Below are 13,954 nucleotides of genomic sequence, written 5' to 3'. Positions count from 1 at the left end.
TTGTGACGACCTACTGCTTGAGAACTCTGGGTGTCAGGTCTAAAACGAGCAGTGCTTAAAGCAAGTCAGTCATCAGCTGAATGTAGGGAACCTGGTGGAAGTCACGATTGCAGGGAACAATCTTTATTATAGTTGCCCTCACTTCCAAAATAACTAGACTAGAGGATGTATCTTTATAGTTTTCTCCTACTCAAAAGTTCCTAAAGTCATATGAATTACTGCCTATTTTCCAGGAAAGCAAGGGGTACATTTCTTAGAATTAACAACTCTGTGTCCTAATACTCTATTGCCGGTTGGTTCTGTGACTCTGTTTTAATCCATAGAATTTTGTTACTTTTTTACAAGGGAACAGGCACCAGTCACTGTTAAATAAGAATGGTGAGCAGGAGCTAAGATGCTTTGGAAGGACTTCAATAGTGTTCATTTTATTTTGAAATAGATAAGATGTGCTTTAAAACTTCCTGTGCCAAATGATTCTCCCAGTTGCAGAAGCATGTCTTTTTTATTCTCCTAGCAGATGTGTCTCATCTTGGTTAGGATGGTCTGAATTTACACACAAGAATAAAATGATAGATGGTTACTCACTTTGTCTGATGATTCACAATGCTTTTTAGGTATCAAGCAATTTCTCTAAGTAAAATCTCTTTAGTTAGCAAAGTTCCTAATCCTTTTTAAATTACTTGATTCATAAAGTATAAATTTCTTTAATATCTTAAGCTGAACGAGTGGCATGTAAATAAATTACGTATTTGAATGACTTACAGGAAAACTCTGTAAATATTGGGGCAGATAATGACATGTCTTTGTTTACAGATGAAACCCTGTTGATTAACGTTGTGTGTGGAATTCTCTCTGGAGTCATATCCTCAGCCATTGCCAATCCAACTGATGTTTTAAAAGTAAGCAGTGCTGTTTGTATCTTATATAGTTACCTTCCACATTTTTTTATTGAGAACAATATTCAGATAATGAAAATCTGCAGATTTTCTGTGTACTGGGTGGCACAGTTTGCACATGACTACTAAGAGAGAGGTTGGCGGTTTGAACGCACCCAGCAGCACTGCAGAAGAAAAGCTTGGTGACCTGTTTCTGTAAAGATTATAGCCAATAAAACCCTTTGGAGCAGTTCTACTCTGTTCTACCCATGGGATCATCATGAGTTGGAATCAACTCAGTGGCAGCAGGATTGGTTTGGTTCAGGTATATGTGAATCTGTAATTTACATGCTGTGAAGACCGTAACTTTTATATACCCACTAGGTGATTTTCCCAGTGATACAGATGAGCTCAAAAGTAGAGCTCAGGTTTCTGGTAATTAAGCAGGAATAAATAGTTTAGATTTAGGCACATTTGAATTTCTTTTTTCACTGAAAAATCTCTTATTTTATTGCTTCACTGAAAACGGATGGGCTGCTATAGCCAGCTGTAACACATCAGGCGACCTTATTGAGACTACAAGGAATACAGCCTCCTTAAATCCTTTTTGGAGTAAGGCAGGGGTATAACTCATTCTATAAAATAAAAATGGGGGAGGAGTTACTTTTTAACCCTCTCCGGGTATTTCTTTACCTCCCCTTTCCCCCGTTATGTAACCTTGTATCATCTGGTGTACTAGGTGCTTGGAATGCAAAGTAAGACAAGGACCCTGCCCTTAGGGAGCCTTTAGTCTAATGGAGGATTTGGAGAAGCCCTGAAATGTTACTCAGCATGTTAAGTACATTGCAGTTATGCATACACCACAGTGAAGGTGTAGCCTGTGTTGTGAAGAAGAAACACAGGTACTTTTGCCATAATTTTACCCTATGCTGGTTGGGGTAGGAGAGCAAGAGAAAACTATCCATGCTCCTATTAATGTCTCCAGCATGTCTCAGGGCTTAGGGAGAGGCAGTTCCCACGTCTTGGTTTATTTCCCAACGTTAGCATGGCAGTAACAGTTCCTTTTAGAAGTCTGAAGAGATCCCTAGGAGGTACAGATGGTTTGCACCTAACTTTAAATCTAAAGGTAGGTGGTTCGAACCCACCCAGTGGCACCGTGGAAGAAAAGCCTAGTGGTGCACTTCAGTGAAGATTATAGCCAAGAAAACCCTATGGAGCAGTTCTACTCTGTAACACGTGGCATCGCTGTGAACTGGAACCGACTCAGTGACAACGGGTTTGTTTTTTTTTTGGTTTAAAAGTTAGAGGTGATGCATTTGCTCCTTGGATTAGTTTCCTAGGGCTGCTGTAAGAAATTACCACAAAATTGGTGGCTTAAAATAACAGGATTTTATTCTCTAACATTCTGGATGCTTGAAGTCTGAAATCAAAGCATTGGCAGCCTCCTTCTGGAGGCTCTGAGGGGAAAACCATCCCATGCCTTTCTCCTGGCTTCTGGTGGCTGCTGGCAATCCTTGGCCTTCCTTGGTTTGTAGACACACCACCCCAGTCTCTGCCTCCATCTTCTCCAGTTGCTTCTTGTAAGGAGACCATACATTGAGTTTAGATTTCATGTCAAAATCTGCAAAGACTTGATTTCCAAATAAGGTCACATTCGGAGGTTCCAGATGGATGTGAGGTTTTGGGGGACACTATTCAACTACACGCCCTAAACAAAAATAAGGTACTAATTTTTTGGTGAGAAATCCCTTTTCATTCTGAAAACTGCAAAGAGATACATCAAATGTTATTTTTATGTCAGAATCCAGATCATGTGGAGTCCACTGCCGTTGTGAAGTTCGGTAGTAAGTTCAGGTGTAACGGAGCATAGCAGGCGTCACGTGGCCATCTCGTGGCCATCTCGTCTGCATTCCTTTTGGTTCAGCTGACTGGAAATAGTGGTGACTTAGAGTAACCAATTTAAGAACTACGTTTGCAAATGCTTAGTGCTGCCAAGTACACCGAATGCTGTTATTAATTATATACAATCTTTAGAATTGCCAACATTTTCTCTTTCCTATGTAGTAACCTGTAGGGAAATACACTCTTTTCTTTCCCTCTCAAAGGACTATTTTTTTTTTAAATCATTTTTTTTTTGACAGTTAATGAACTGCCATATACAGGACTCTGGTCTGTGTGCTAGGTGCTTTTTAAGGACTCCAGAGTTCCTAAGAACCAATCCTTACCTGTTTTTGGTCTGCTGAGGACTTTTTTTATTATTATTATACTGTAGATGAAGGTTTACAGAACAAACTGGATTCTCATCAAACAGTACACACATTGTTCTATGACATTGGTTAACAACCCCACGACATGTCAACACTCTTCCTTCTCAACCCTGGGTTCCCTATTACTAGCTTTTCTGCCCCCTCCTGTCTTCCGGTCCCTGACCCAGGGCTGGTGCGCCCCATTGGTCTTGTTTTGTTCTATGGGCCTGTTCAATCTTTGACTGAAGGGCGAACCTCAGGAGTGACGTCGTTACTGAGCTGAAAGGGTCTCGGAGGCCATACTGTCAGGGTTTCTCCAGTCTCTGTCAGGCCAGCAAGTCTGGTCTTTCTTTTTGAGTTAGAATTTTGTTCTACATTTTTCTCCAGCTATCAGGACCCTCTATTGTGATCTCTGTCAGAACCATCAGTGGTGGTAAGCTGGGCACCATCTCATTGCTCTGGACTCAGTCTGGTGGAGGCCACGGTAGATGTGGTTCATTACTCCTTTGGACTAATCTTTCCCTTGTATCTTCAGTTTTCTTCATTCTTCCTTGCTCCCAAGGGGTGAGACCAGTAGAGTATCTTAGATGGCCACTCACAGGCTTTTAAGACCCCAGACACTACTCACCAAAGTAGAATGTAGAACATATTCTTTATATGTTATGCCAACCGAGCTAGATGTTCCCTGAGATCATGGTCCCACAGCCCTGCTGAGGACATTTTAAGCTAGCATCGTAGTAATACTTAACTTACAATTTTTTCCATTAATCATAATTAAGCACTGATTGAATGGTTTTCAGAGGTGAATACTGGATTGGGGAACATGCTCATTTCCTTCTCACGCTGGTCTTTAAAACAATCTCTAGATACGAATGCAAGCCCAGAACAGCACCATTCAAGGAGGAATGATAGGCAACTTCATGAACATCTACCAGCAAGAGGGAACGAGAGGACTGTGGAAGGTGAGCAGAGAAAAGGGATCCGACCTACTGATTGCTTCTTACCTTCTTACCTTTTTTAATTTATTTTTCCCGGTTCCATCCTTTTATCTTAATCCAATGGCATAACGGAATTAGGGGAGAAGGTGACAGTATGTGCTCTTAAAGATAACGTCTTCCTTGTCTGCAAAATGGAAATACAAGAACTGAGTCGTGATGTCAAGTACCTTTTGAATAATTTGTATATACGAATAGTTGAGTGGTTTTTTAATTTTGTTTGTTTGCTTGCTTTTTCTTTTTTTTAATTCTTATGGGAAAGGTTTCTGGGTTATGGTTCCATGGGATTTTTGATCTCTCTGGTTCCATGGCTCTAAAATGAAGGCTGTGTTAGTAGACAAGCACTGGGATGAAGTGCTGCTGCCCAGGATTCTGGTGACTCATCAGTTCATAGAATAGACCCTAAAGGTCATTTCAGCACAATCCGTCAGTCTGTAAAGGGAAACCGGAGGCTTGAGAGGTGACTTGTCCTGGCCAGGGTCATAGGGTTAGTGCCAGAACCAGAATTAGACTCAGGAACTTCTGGCCTCTAGCCCAAGTCTTTACCACTATGTTGCTCTACATAAAAATTGTTCATAGTTCATGAATTTGAAGCTTTGTAAATTTGCAGGGCGTGTTCTGTAGAAAGTACCTAATATCTGAATCATTTTTTCATTAATATTTTCACCCAGGGCGTATCCCTTACTGCTCAGAGGGCTGCCATTGTTGTTGGCGTGGAGCTGCCTATCTATGACATCACCAAAAAGCATCTGATCCTCTCTGGCCTGATGGGAGACACTGTATATACCCACTTCCTGTATGTTTGCAGTTTTTTTAAAATTATTATTTTGTGTGTGAATGAGGTTAAGTGGAAATTTGGTACAAATTTCTAGAAATTTAAAGAAAGTTTATTATAAAAGTATTATGTTTTCATATTTGACAAATCACCATAAAGAAGTATACCAGGAAAAAGGAAAAGTCCTTATCCTTTTACACAGATAACCATTTTTAGCATATGTAAGTATCTTCCAGGTATTTTCTATACATATATGAATATGTCTGTAAAAGTATATTACATGTACTTTATTACACGAATAGGATCATGCTTTGCATTCTCTCACTTTTTAAAATTTAATAATACAGTCCAAATACCTTTTCATGTTAGTACATACAGATTTAGTCATTTATTTTTAATAGCTACAGATGATCATGTTGTATGAATATATCATAATTTATTTAACTTATTGTGGGGACAGTTTTGTCCCCCAGGGGACATATAGCAATGTCCAGAGACCGTTTTGATTGTCACAGCTTGGGCGATTTCCTACTGGCATCTAGTGGCCAGGGATGCCACTCAACATCCTTCATACCGTATGCAGATCCACCCCTGACAATGAACTATCTGGTCCAAGATGCCAATAGTACCAAGGTTGAGAAGCCCTGTTTTAAGTTAATTGGCACCAAGTGTGGCCTCTAGTAGTCTTGTGAGACTGAAAGTTTATACCCCTGGTGGGCATTACAGTGAGGAAGTCTTTTTTTTCTGATCTTTGAGAACAATATGCTTAGGATATAGCTAGAATTACTCTGATACCTAAAAAAAGAAAGCAGACCCATCGTTATCAAGTTGATTCCAACTCGTGGCAACCCCATGTATGCAGAGAAGAATGCTTCATAGGGTTTTCTTGGCTGTAAACTTTACAGAAGCACTTTCCCAGGCCTTTCTTCCTCACAGTCTTTGGGTGGGTTTTAAACTGTCAACCTTTAGATTAACAGCTGATCGGAAATTGCTTGTGCCACTCAGGCTCCTGGTGCCTATGATAAATGGAATAGATCATCCTTAGAGGGCATTTCTTCCATGTTTCCATAATTCTGTGGCATTCCAGAACCTCAAAAATATTCTTAGTTGTGGCTAAAATTTCTAGCCAGTGTGAAGAGTGCTGGTGTTGAATAAGTTTGTGCAGCTTTCTAGATATGGAGCTTGCTCCTGACTCATTTCGTCTTTCCATGTGGTATTTTAACATAGTTTGGAAGGAGCCTCTTTCTTGCCTTTGGTAGTGGTGGTTGTAGCTTATGTGCCCAATGGTATCATCTTTGTAGCTCAAGTTTCATCTGTGGTCTGGCGGGGGCCTTGGCCTCAAACCCTATTGATGTTGTGAGAACCCGCATGATGAACCAGAGAGTCCTTCGAGACGGTAGATGTTCTGGCCCCACAGGTACCCTGGATTGCTTATTACAGGTAAGGATGAATGTCCTTGCAGGCTCATGGTTCCTTTCATAGTCCATTGGCTTCCGTGTTACCCTCATAATAATTTAAGGACACAGACTTTGGAGTAAGAAAAACCTAAGGATATGTCACTTATAAATTGATTGATTTTGGTCAAGATACTTATTCTCCCTGTCCTTCAGTTTCTTCATAAGTTAAAAATGGGGACAATAATAGCACCTCCATCACAGATCATTGTGAAGAGTGAGATAATGCCTGTAAAGTGGTTAGCATAGCACCTGGAATGTAGTAAGCCCTCAATAGTTAGTAACTATTATTGATAATAATAAGGGACAGTGTTATGAAATAAGGAAACTTATTTTGTTTGATCTTAAGTGTTCTAGCAGATTGCTTCAATCAATGAGCCCTTCCCCCACAAATAGATTTTACCTAAGAGTATCTAAGTGGTGAGAGCTTTTAAAACTAATATGAGTGATGCTGTAAAGCCTTGAGATGGACATACAGTACACGATTCTTGCCACACTGGGGTTCTCTTTTATAACTACAAAATCTCAGTGAATATTTAGAAATGAAAATTTGTTTTCTTTATACCTTTGCTGTGCTCTGAAGAGTAATGAAATTATCACTGTGATCATAGTAAAACTGTGTCTCCTTCCAAAATCCACCTCCTTCCTGTGGAGTCAAATTGGAATGAGTATCCTTCATTCTGATGTCTCTCTCAAAGGGCCTCATGGATCTTACTGGAATTCTCAGCTTAAATAATGGGCTGCGGCTTATGAGTGGGTGAAAGCTTGTGGCTGTCTTCCCATTAGATTGCTAGCAGCCAGTGATTTGGGACCACCTTTGTGGTTCCATTTTCCAGACTTCAAATATTTGCTTAATGAAGCAAAGATACTTGTTATTTTTATCCATCCAACATCTTATGAAACCTTGGTGCTCTGTATACCTTTATGACCATTGCTTCTTTCAGACCTATTTATGAACCCAAATGGCATGAAAGTTGGAATCAAGCCTAATTTCAACCACTGTTCTACTCTGTGTGGCGTTATTTGGCATGGAGCCTTAGTCTTCAACCTATGCAGAAGCTTTAAAAAACAAAAAAAGAGACAGACCAATTGTTACCTGATTAGGGTCAGTGCCCTGAAGCAGTTGAGCCAATGAAATGTACTCCAAGTCAGATAGAAAGAGAAAGTTTATTTAGGAGGTGACACCAACGAGCAATCTGACAGCAACACAGCCTGTCTCTGTGGAGTCCCAAAAGGCAGTTTTACATTAGAGCTTATATATGATTTTTACTAAGGATGGAAGTGTCTTTATAGCCCACAGATGGCATGGCCATATGAGTTATTCATTACAAGATAGTTACAAGAGACTCTTTATCAGACTAAAGAGATATATGCCAGACATCTCCTTATTGGGCTAAAGATACACATGCCAGACACCTGGGCTCGATTCTTCCTGTGGGGGTCCTAAGTCACAGGTGGCCAGACAGAGCAAAACAAAGTCACTAAAAGTCATCAAAACAAACGTATGCAGAAAGGAGAAGGCAGGCAAAACAGAACTTACGGGTTCATCATGGTGTTAGTTATGTCAAGCTCTCAGTCGCCTGTTTTGAAAAGGAGAAAGCACACAACGATTTCTTAGAGAGTCCTTCCAAACAGGATTTTATTTTCAAGAAGAATAAATCAGTCCAACTGCTATTTTTTAAAAATTGTTATTAAATTATTTTAAAAATTATTTTATTGTGGTGACAATATTCATAACAAAATGTAACATCATGAACGTAACATTGGTTATGTTCATCAGGTTGTGTAGCCGTCACTACTATCTCTTCCTAAATTATTCCACCACCAGTAAGAGAAATTTCAGTGCCTCCTAAGCTAAGATGTCCCTTTTCCCCCTTTCTCCCACCCCTGGAAACTGCTAATAAACTTTGGTCTCTATATACTTGCCTATTCTAGATATTTCACATAAGGGGAATCATTTAATATTTGTCCTTGTCTGACTTATTTTACTCAGCATAATGTTTTCAAGTTTATCCATGTAGCATGTATCAGAACTTCATTTCTTTATGCTGGAGTAAATATCCTGTTGTACCATGGTTTGTTTATCCATTTATTCATTGATGGACATTTGGGTTCTTTTCACCTTTTGGCTGCTGTGAACAGTGCTGCAATGAACATTGGTGTACAAATTTACATGCCTGCTTTATTTTGGGTATATACCTAGGATTGGGATTGTTGGGTCATGTGGTAGTTTTATGTTTAGCCCACTAATTATTAATGTATTTGACATAATTTGAAAGTAAAGTTTTATTTTTTCTTCTTAAAACAGACATGGAAGAATGAAGGGTTTTTTGCTCTGTATAAAGGGTTTTGGCCAAATTGGTTGAGACTTGGTCCTTGGAATATCATCGTATCCTTTTCTGTGGTAGTTGGTCTGAAAAGAAAAAATGTAGTTAAAAGAACACTGTTTTTATGAATTTTTACGTTATTAACTATAATTTAGAAGTAGGTTCTTATTGTTTTGAGTTTCTCTGATTGTGAGAAATGTCTATCCAGTTTCTTTTTTTTTTTTTTAGGAAATATAAAGTCTGTGTTAAGCACTGTGAATCTTGTCTCCATGATGGTGCTATTGGAAGGTAATGCTATCATAAAAATAATTTTTAGACTGTTCTAGAAGCTGAGGGCCTAGTCTGTGTGAGTTCAGAGAGAGACCAGGAGTGATTTCCTATCCCCAGCCACCCGTGGGAAGGGTGTGGCTTGGCAGCAGTGTCTGGGATGTCAGAGGATGCCTCAGGATGAACCGGGCTGAGCTCCAGGATTATTTGGCTGATCAGCACTATTGCCCGTGTGCCACTGTGAGAGGTAGGGAAGGAGTAGCAGTTTATCAGACGTGGAAAGGCAGAATTATGAAGTAGGGGCTTTTGGTTTTCACCACCCTCATGCTTGTTTTTATCTTCTCCTTCCTCCCAAGGAGCGTCTGCCTAGCAGAAACCCTGGGGGATAGTTTCCCCAGGGCTTGTTAACTCTCTCTCATAATGCTGTCTGTAAATTCTTCCTACCCCAGTGAAGTCACAAAAGCTAATCACTGTGGCTGTCATCTTAGAAGAGGCCATGTCACGGAGCTGATGCTAGGTGATTTTTGTATCTCAGCTCTGACCTTTCTATTCCAAGCTGACCTGGAAGGCTTATGGGGAGATACTTTGGAGTGGTTGAGCATGAATCCCCTCGTACTTAACCTTGATCATGGCACGTGGTCTGTTCGTACGTACTTGCTAGCAGAAGTGCTATTTGCAGCTTTGTATTTATGTGCTTGAGTTGTTAAGATGGCGTTTTCTTTGTCAGCCTTAACCGATACCTGCAGTTCTTTGTGACATACGAGCAGTTGAAGAAATTGGACTTGTGACAAGCCACAGGCTGCATGAGATACCCTTGGAAAATGCTAACTTCCGAAACAGTACAGCTTCCTGTGGTTCACACGGCTTCTCACTGCTTGGCTCATCATAGATTCCTGGGTGTGAGCAACAGAGGACAACTGGGTTAGCTTAGGTTGCTATGTTGGCATTGGACGTGCCTCATCCAGTGTTTAATGACATAAACTGCAACATCCAAACGCTAGTCTTTACCACTGAAGTACCCTTGGACATCAAAGATAACTTTCAAAATACATGTTTCTGCTCAAGAAACTTTGCAAGAAAATCAGGAACTGTGGGCGGTTTTTTCGGGGGAAAGTAGCTCCCAGTGCATCTCAGTGCTTAGCAGAGACTCTTAGACTGCTCTGGAGAAGCTCACCAGAACCATGGGTTGGAGCCTTCAAGAATCTATTTTTGTCCCTGACCATCTGGGGCTTTTGCTTCTAGTCTGCTGAAGAAACATCACATGTGAAGACCTGGACTTCCCAGCCACTGGTATAGGCAGTACAGGAAATCCACCTTTGGAATATTGCACTGTGTTTTAACTTCCTATCTTGGCAGGATCTCTCACTTATAATAAGTGATTTTAAGCCTTTGTAGACTTGACCTTTGTGAGGAATTGTTACACAGTATTAATGTATAAGCTCATGGTGTAATTTGTTGGCTTGGAAGGTGGCACAGGTGTTTTCGAGGAGTGTGGGCTCTGCCTTAGGTAATGTTAGTAATTCACTCTGATTTTAAGCAAAGCTCCTTAGCCTTCCTTGTATCTCTTTCGCTCCGTAGAAAATGAGGATGATGACATATTGGGATAGAGGCCCAAATGAAGAAGACGGGCTGCTGCGCCTCTTTGATGATGTTGATGCAGCCACTTGTCTTGTAGGGTGTGTCCATGTCAGGCTGTCTTCTAGCTATAACCCCCCGTGAACACACTGTATGTACAGAAGAGAGCCATATTATCATGGTTCTCTCACTGTAATTGTGAGGGAAGCCCTTGATGAAAGACAAGAGTACCGTGTAAGTTAAGGTTTCAGTTTGTTTTGCCAGTCAAAATGTGGCTAGTGAATTGAAGAGTTGATTTTTCCAGCTTTTCAGTCTTTACTTTAGATCATGCCATGTCACGTTAAAATATGTCCTGTTTTGGACTTCCTAGTTAGTTTAGATGGAAAATACATGATTGAAATTTTAAAAGCTCTTTCTTTTAGTACACCTCTTTATCTTGTTTGTAACAGTACATACATCATATTTCTCTTTGTCTTTTAAAGACAGTAAGGATAAATTGTTCCCCCTCTTTCTTGTCTTCATCCTATTCTTTTCAAACAAAAGGTGACTCTGAGAACCCCTTAGTAGCTGGGTAGTACAGTTAATGCACTCATTGCTAACCAATAGGTTAGTGGTTCAAGTCCACCCAGAGGCACCTTGGAAAAAAGGCCTGGCCGCCTACTTCCATAAACTCAGCCATTGAAAATCCTGTGGAGCACAGGCCTACTCAGACACACATGGGGTCACCATGAGTCAGAGTTGGCTCGATGGCAACTGATTTGGTTTTTAGTTTTGGCCTGAACTTTACACTTGTGGAGGACACCCACAGGAAAGTGAATGTATTAGCTTGGGTCCTTCAGTTCTACCCTGTGAGAATATTTAAATATGCCCTCCCTGGGGCACCCTGGCAGACCACTTCTACAGAATGTGCAGGGCAAAATACTAGCCCTTGGGGTACCTTCTTCCATTGAGGCAGAATAGGAGGAATGCAGACTTTTTAGGGACCAGGCAGTTTTCGTCACAGTCAGTTTCACCTTGCCTTCTTTTTATTAATGTTTCCTTTGAAAGACTTTGTGAAGCAGAATTTTATTTCCAAAAGTAAGAGCTAAGACAAAGTCATTAAAAAGGGGAAGGAAGGAGGAAGGGTGGTGGGGTGGCAGGCGTGTGTTCCATTGCTAAAAGACGAAGGTGAAAATCCCGGAGGTCATCCTGGCCTGCTCTTGATGGCAGTGGAGGGTCATGTGATGCACAAGAGCTGAGCTCATTCAGGCTTCAGCCCTGATAAACTGAACCCGTGTTCAGAGACAAGAGATTGTGTTTTCTTACCAAGCATTCCTTTCCCAGGGTCAAGGCTTTCTATAGCCAGCCGTTCACTTTTGAGTTCATTGAGTTTAAAGAATTGCTTTTCATGAACCACTGTTTTGTTTGTTTTGTTTTGTTTTAATGTAGAAAACATTTTCTTTTTTAAATGTACTTGTAATTTCTGAAAGAGTAGAAATAAGTTCATTTAAAGACCATGTAAAGAGTAACTGTCAGGCCATATTCATTATATCCATTTATTCACATGATGTACATATTGAGACCAAGATGAGAAGAAATTAAAACTTGAGCACATTTTTAAGACAAAAATATAGCAATTCTTCATTTATTAAGCCCCCTATAGAACAGAGTCTTCATCTGCTTTTGTTTTCTCCTTCCCAAAGGAGTTCATACAGTTCTTGAGGCTTCTATCAAAGGGACAGCGGAATTAGGACAATTGGTTGCCTTCTTTTCAGGAGTACCCTTTTTGGATACTGCTTAAATATGGCAAAAGAGTTTCTAGTTTTTATACCCAAGTTGAAGAAAATGTTTTTATTGTTTGCTTATGGGTTTGTATAATCACTGATGCTAAATGTTGCTGATCTGTGGTATAAAAAAGGCTCCTGTTCCCCATATTTATTCATACACTTGAGATAGTATATGTTATATAAAAAGTATATGTTTTTCACAGGCCTTTATATGTAGAACTGTTTATTTAAACAGTGTTGGAATATGTTGTGTACACCTTGTTTCATTTATGTAATAAACTGGAGTAATATATAATAACAAAAAATGTTTGGTGGTTATTTCAGATATATAGAAACATTTAAACAAAGACTAAGCTCAGAGCAGAGTCCAGAGGCCTGTAGTAGCAATGTTTTTGGGTGCCATTGAGTTGATTCCAACTCATAATAACCCCATATGACAAAGTAGAACTGCCCCATAAGGTTTTCTTGGCTATAATCTTTACAGAAGCAGATTTTCAGGTCTTTCTCTTGTGGAGCGGCTGGGTAGGTTTGAATTGTCAACCTTCCAGTTAGCAGCTGATCACTTAACCGTTGTGGTACCAGTGCTCCTTGGAGTAGCAGTAGTGTTGGTGAAAGTGGCAACAGGCATTTCTCTGCATAGAGAAGTTGTTGGGGTCATCATCTTTATCACACAGACCTGTGGGACCTCCCATGATAGGAATTGCTCTCCAGCTCAGTGCAGGCGAGGGCACTTGATTCATGGGCTGGCTTGTCAAGGCAGCCTGGGGATTCAGAACATTAATGTGATGACATCACTGCTGTGAACTGCCAAGCTAGGTCACTCAGTCCTAAAGTTTACTGTTGGCTAGAGGCAGATGCTGGGATTCTTGGCCAGCTACAGACCAGACAAAGACACCGCTGGTTGGCAGAAAACAACCAATGGACTAAATGCAAACCTAGTTCCTTTAATTTTTCACTTAAAAATGTTTTCTAGGTGCCTGTCTTATTTTTTTTTTAATTTTATTGTCTGAAAATGTATGTATCAAAACACACCTCTCAACAATTTCTGCATGTACAATTCAATAACATTGATTACATTCTTCAAGCTCTGCAACCCTTCTCTATTCTTTTTTAAATCATTCCACCACTGTTAACATAAACTCAATGCTCTAATCAAAAACTTCCTCTTTCCCCCTCCCTCCCACCCTGACAACCACTAAGAATCTTTAGTTTCTATATATTTGCTTATATAAATGAGATCAGGCAGTAGTTGACCTTTTGTGACTGATTTTGCGCAGCATGATGTTTTCAAAGCTCATGTAGTGGCATGCGTCAGGACTTCATTTCTCTTTACGGCCGAGTAGTATTTCATTGTGTTTATACAGTGACTATCTTCTTAACATTTAAATTAAACACAGTAAAAAATAATTGGGGAGGGAGCCAACGTGGCATTATAGACAAGCACCACACTGTCCCTCCGTAGCAAAGACCCGAAAAACTAAGTAAAACAGACAAGTGTCAATCCAGGAATCCTAAGCGTCAAAAGAAGGGATAAAGAACTCAACCAAGCACCAAATGGAATAAGAAACAGAGAATCGTGAGGACAGCTATGGAGTGGAGGTCCCCTATCAGCTAAAGCGGCACAGATTCACCATCTTGCTCTCCTCAGCTGCCAAGAACGGCGGACAGGGAGTA

At 40.3% G+C, this 13,954-nt stretch overlaps 1 protein-coding gene across 5 annotated transcripts in view; it reads left to right on the top strand.

The window, feature by feature from the left end:
• The window catches only part of SLC25A30 (solute carrier family 25 member 30), a 29,060-nt gene extending 16,461 nt beyond the window's left edge, over positions 1 to 12,599 (top strand). For all 5 annotated transcript variants that reach the window (XM_049853091.1, XM_049853090.1, XM_049853088.1 and 2 more), the window contains 6 exons: positions 814 to 899; positions 3,988 to 4,083; positions 4,788 to 4,912; positions 6,193 to 6,331; positions 8,654 to 8,734; positions 9,686 to 12,599. In XM_049853091.1, coding sequence (XP_049709048.1) covers positions 814 to 899; positions 3,988 to 4,083; positions 4,788 to 4,912; positions 6,193 to 6,331; positions 8,654 to 8,734; positions 9,686 to 9,727 — 569 coding nt within the window. In that variant the 3' untranslated portion in view covers positions 9,728 to 12,599. The remainder of the gene's footprint in view (positions 1 to 813; positions 900 to 3,987; positions 4,084 to 4,787; positions 4,913 to 6,192; positions 6,332 to 8,653; positions 8,735 to 9,685) is intronic.
• Positions 12,600 to 13,954: the final 1,355 nt, after the last annotated feature.

The sequence above is a fragment of the Elephas maximus genome, chromosome 14 (assembly GCF_024166365.1).
Source record: "Elephas maximus indicus isolate mEleMax1 chromosome 14, mEleMax1 primary haplotype, whole genome shotgun sequence".
NCBI classification, from domain to species: domain Eukaryota; kingdom Metazoa; phylum Chordata; class Mammalia; order Proboscidea; family Elephantidae; genus Elephas; species Elephas maximus.
Note: the sequence above shows the minus strand (reverse complement) of the source record. Positions and strands in the feature narration are given on the sequence as shown.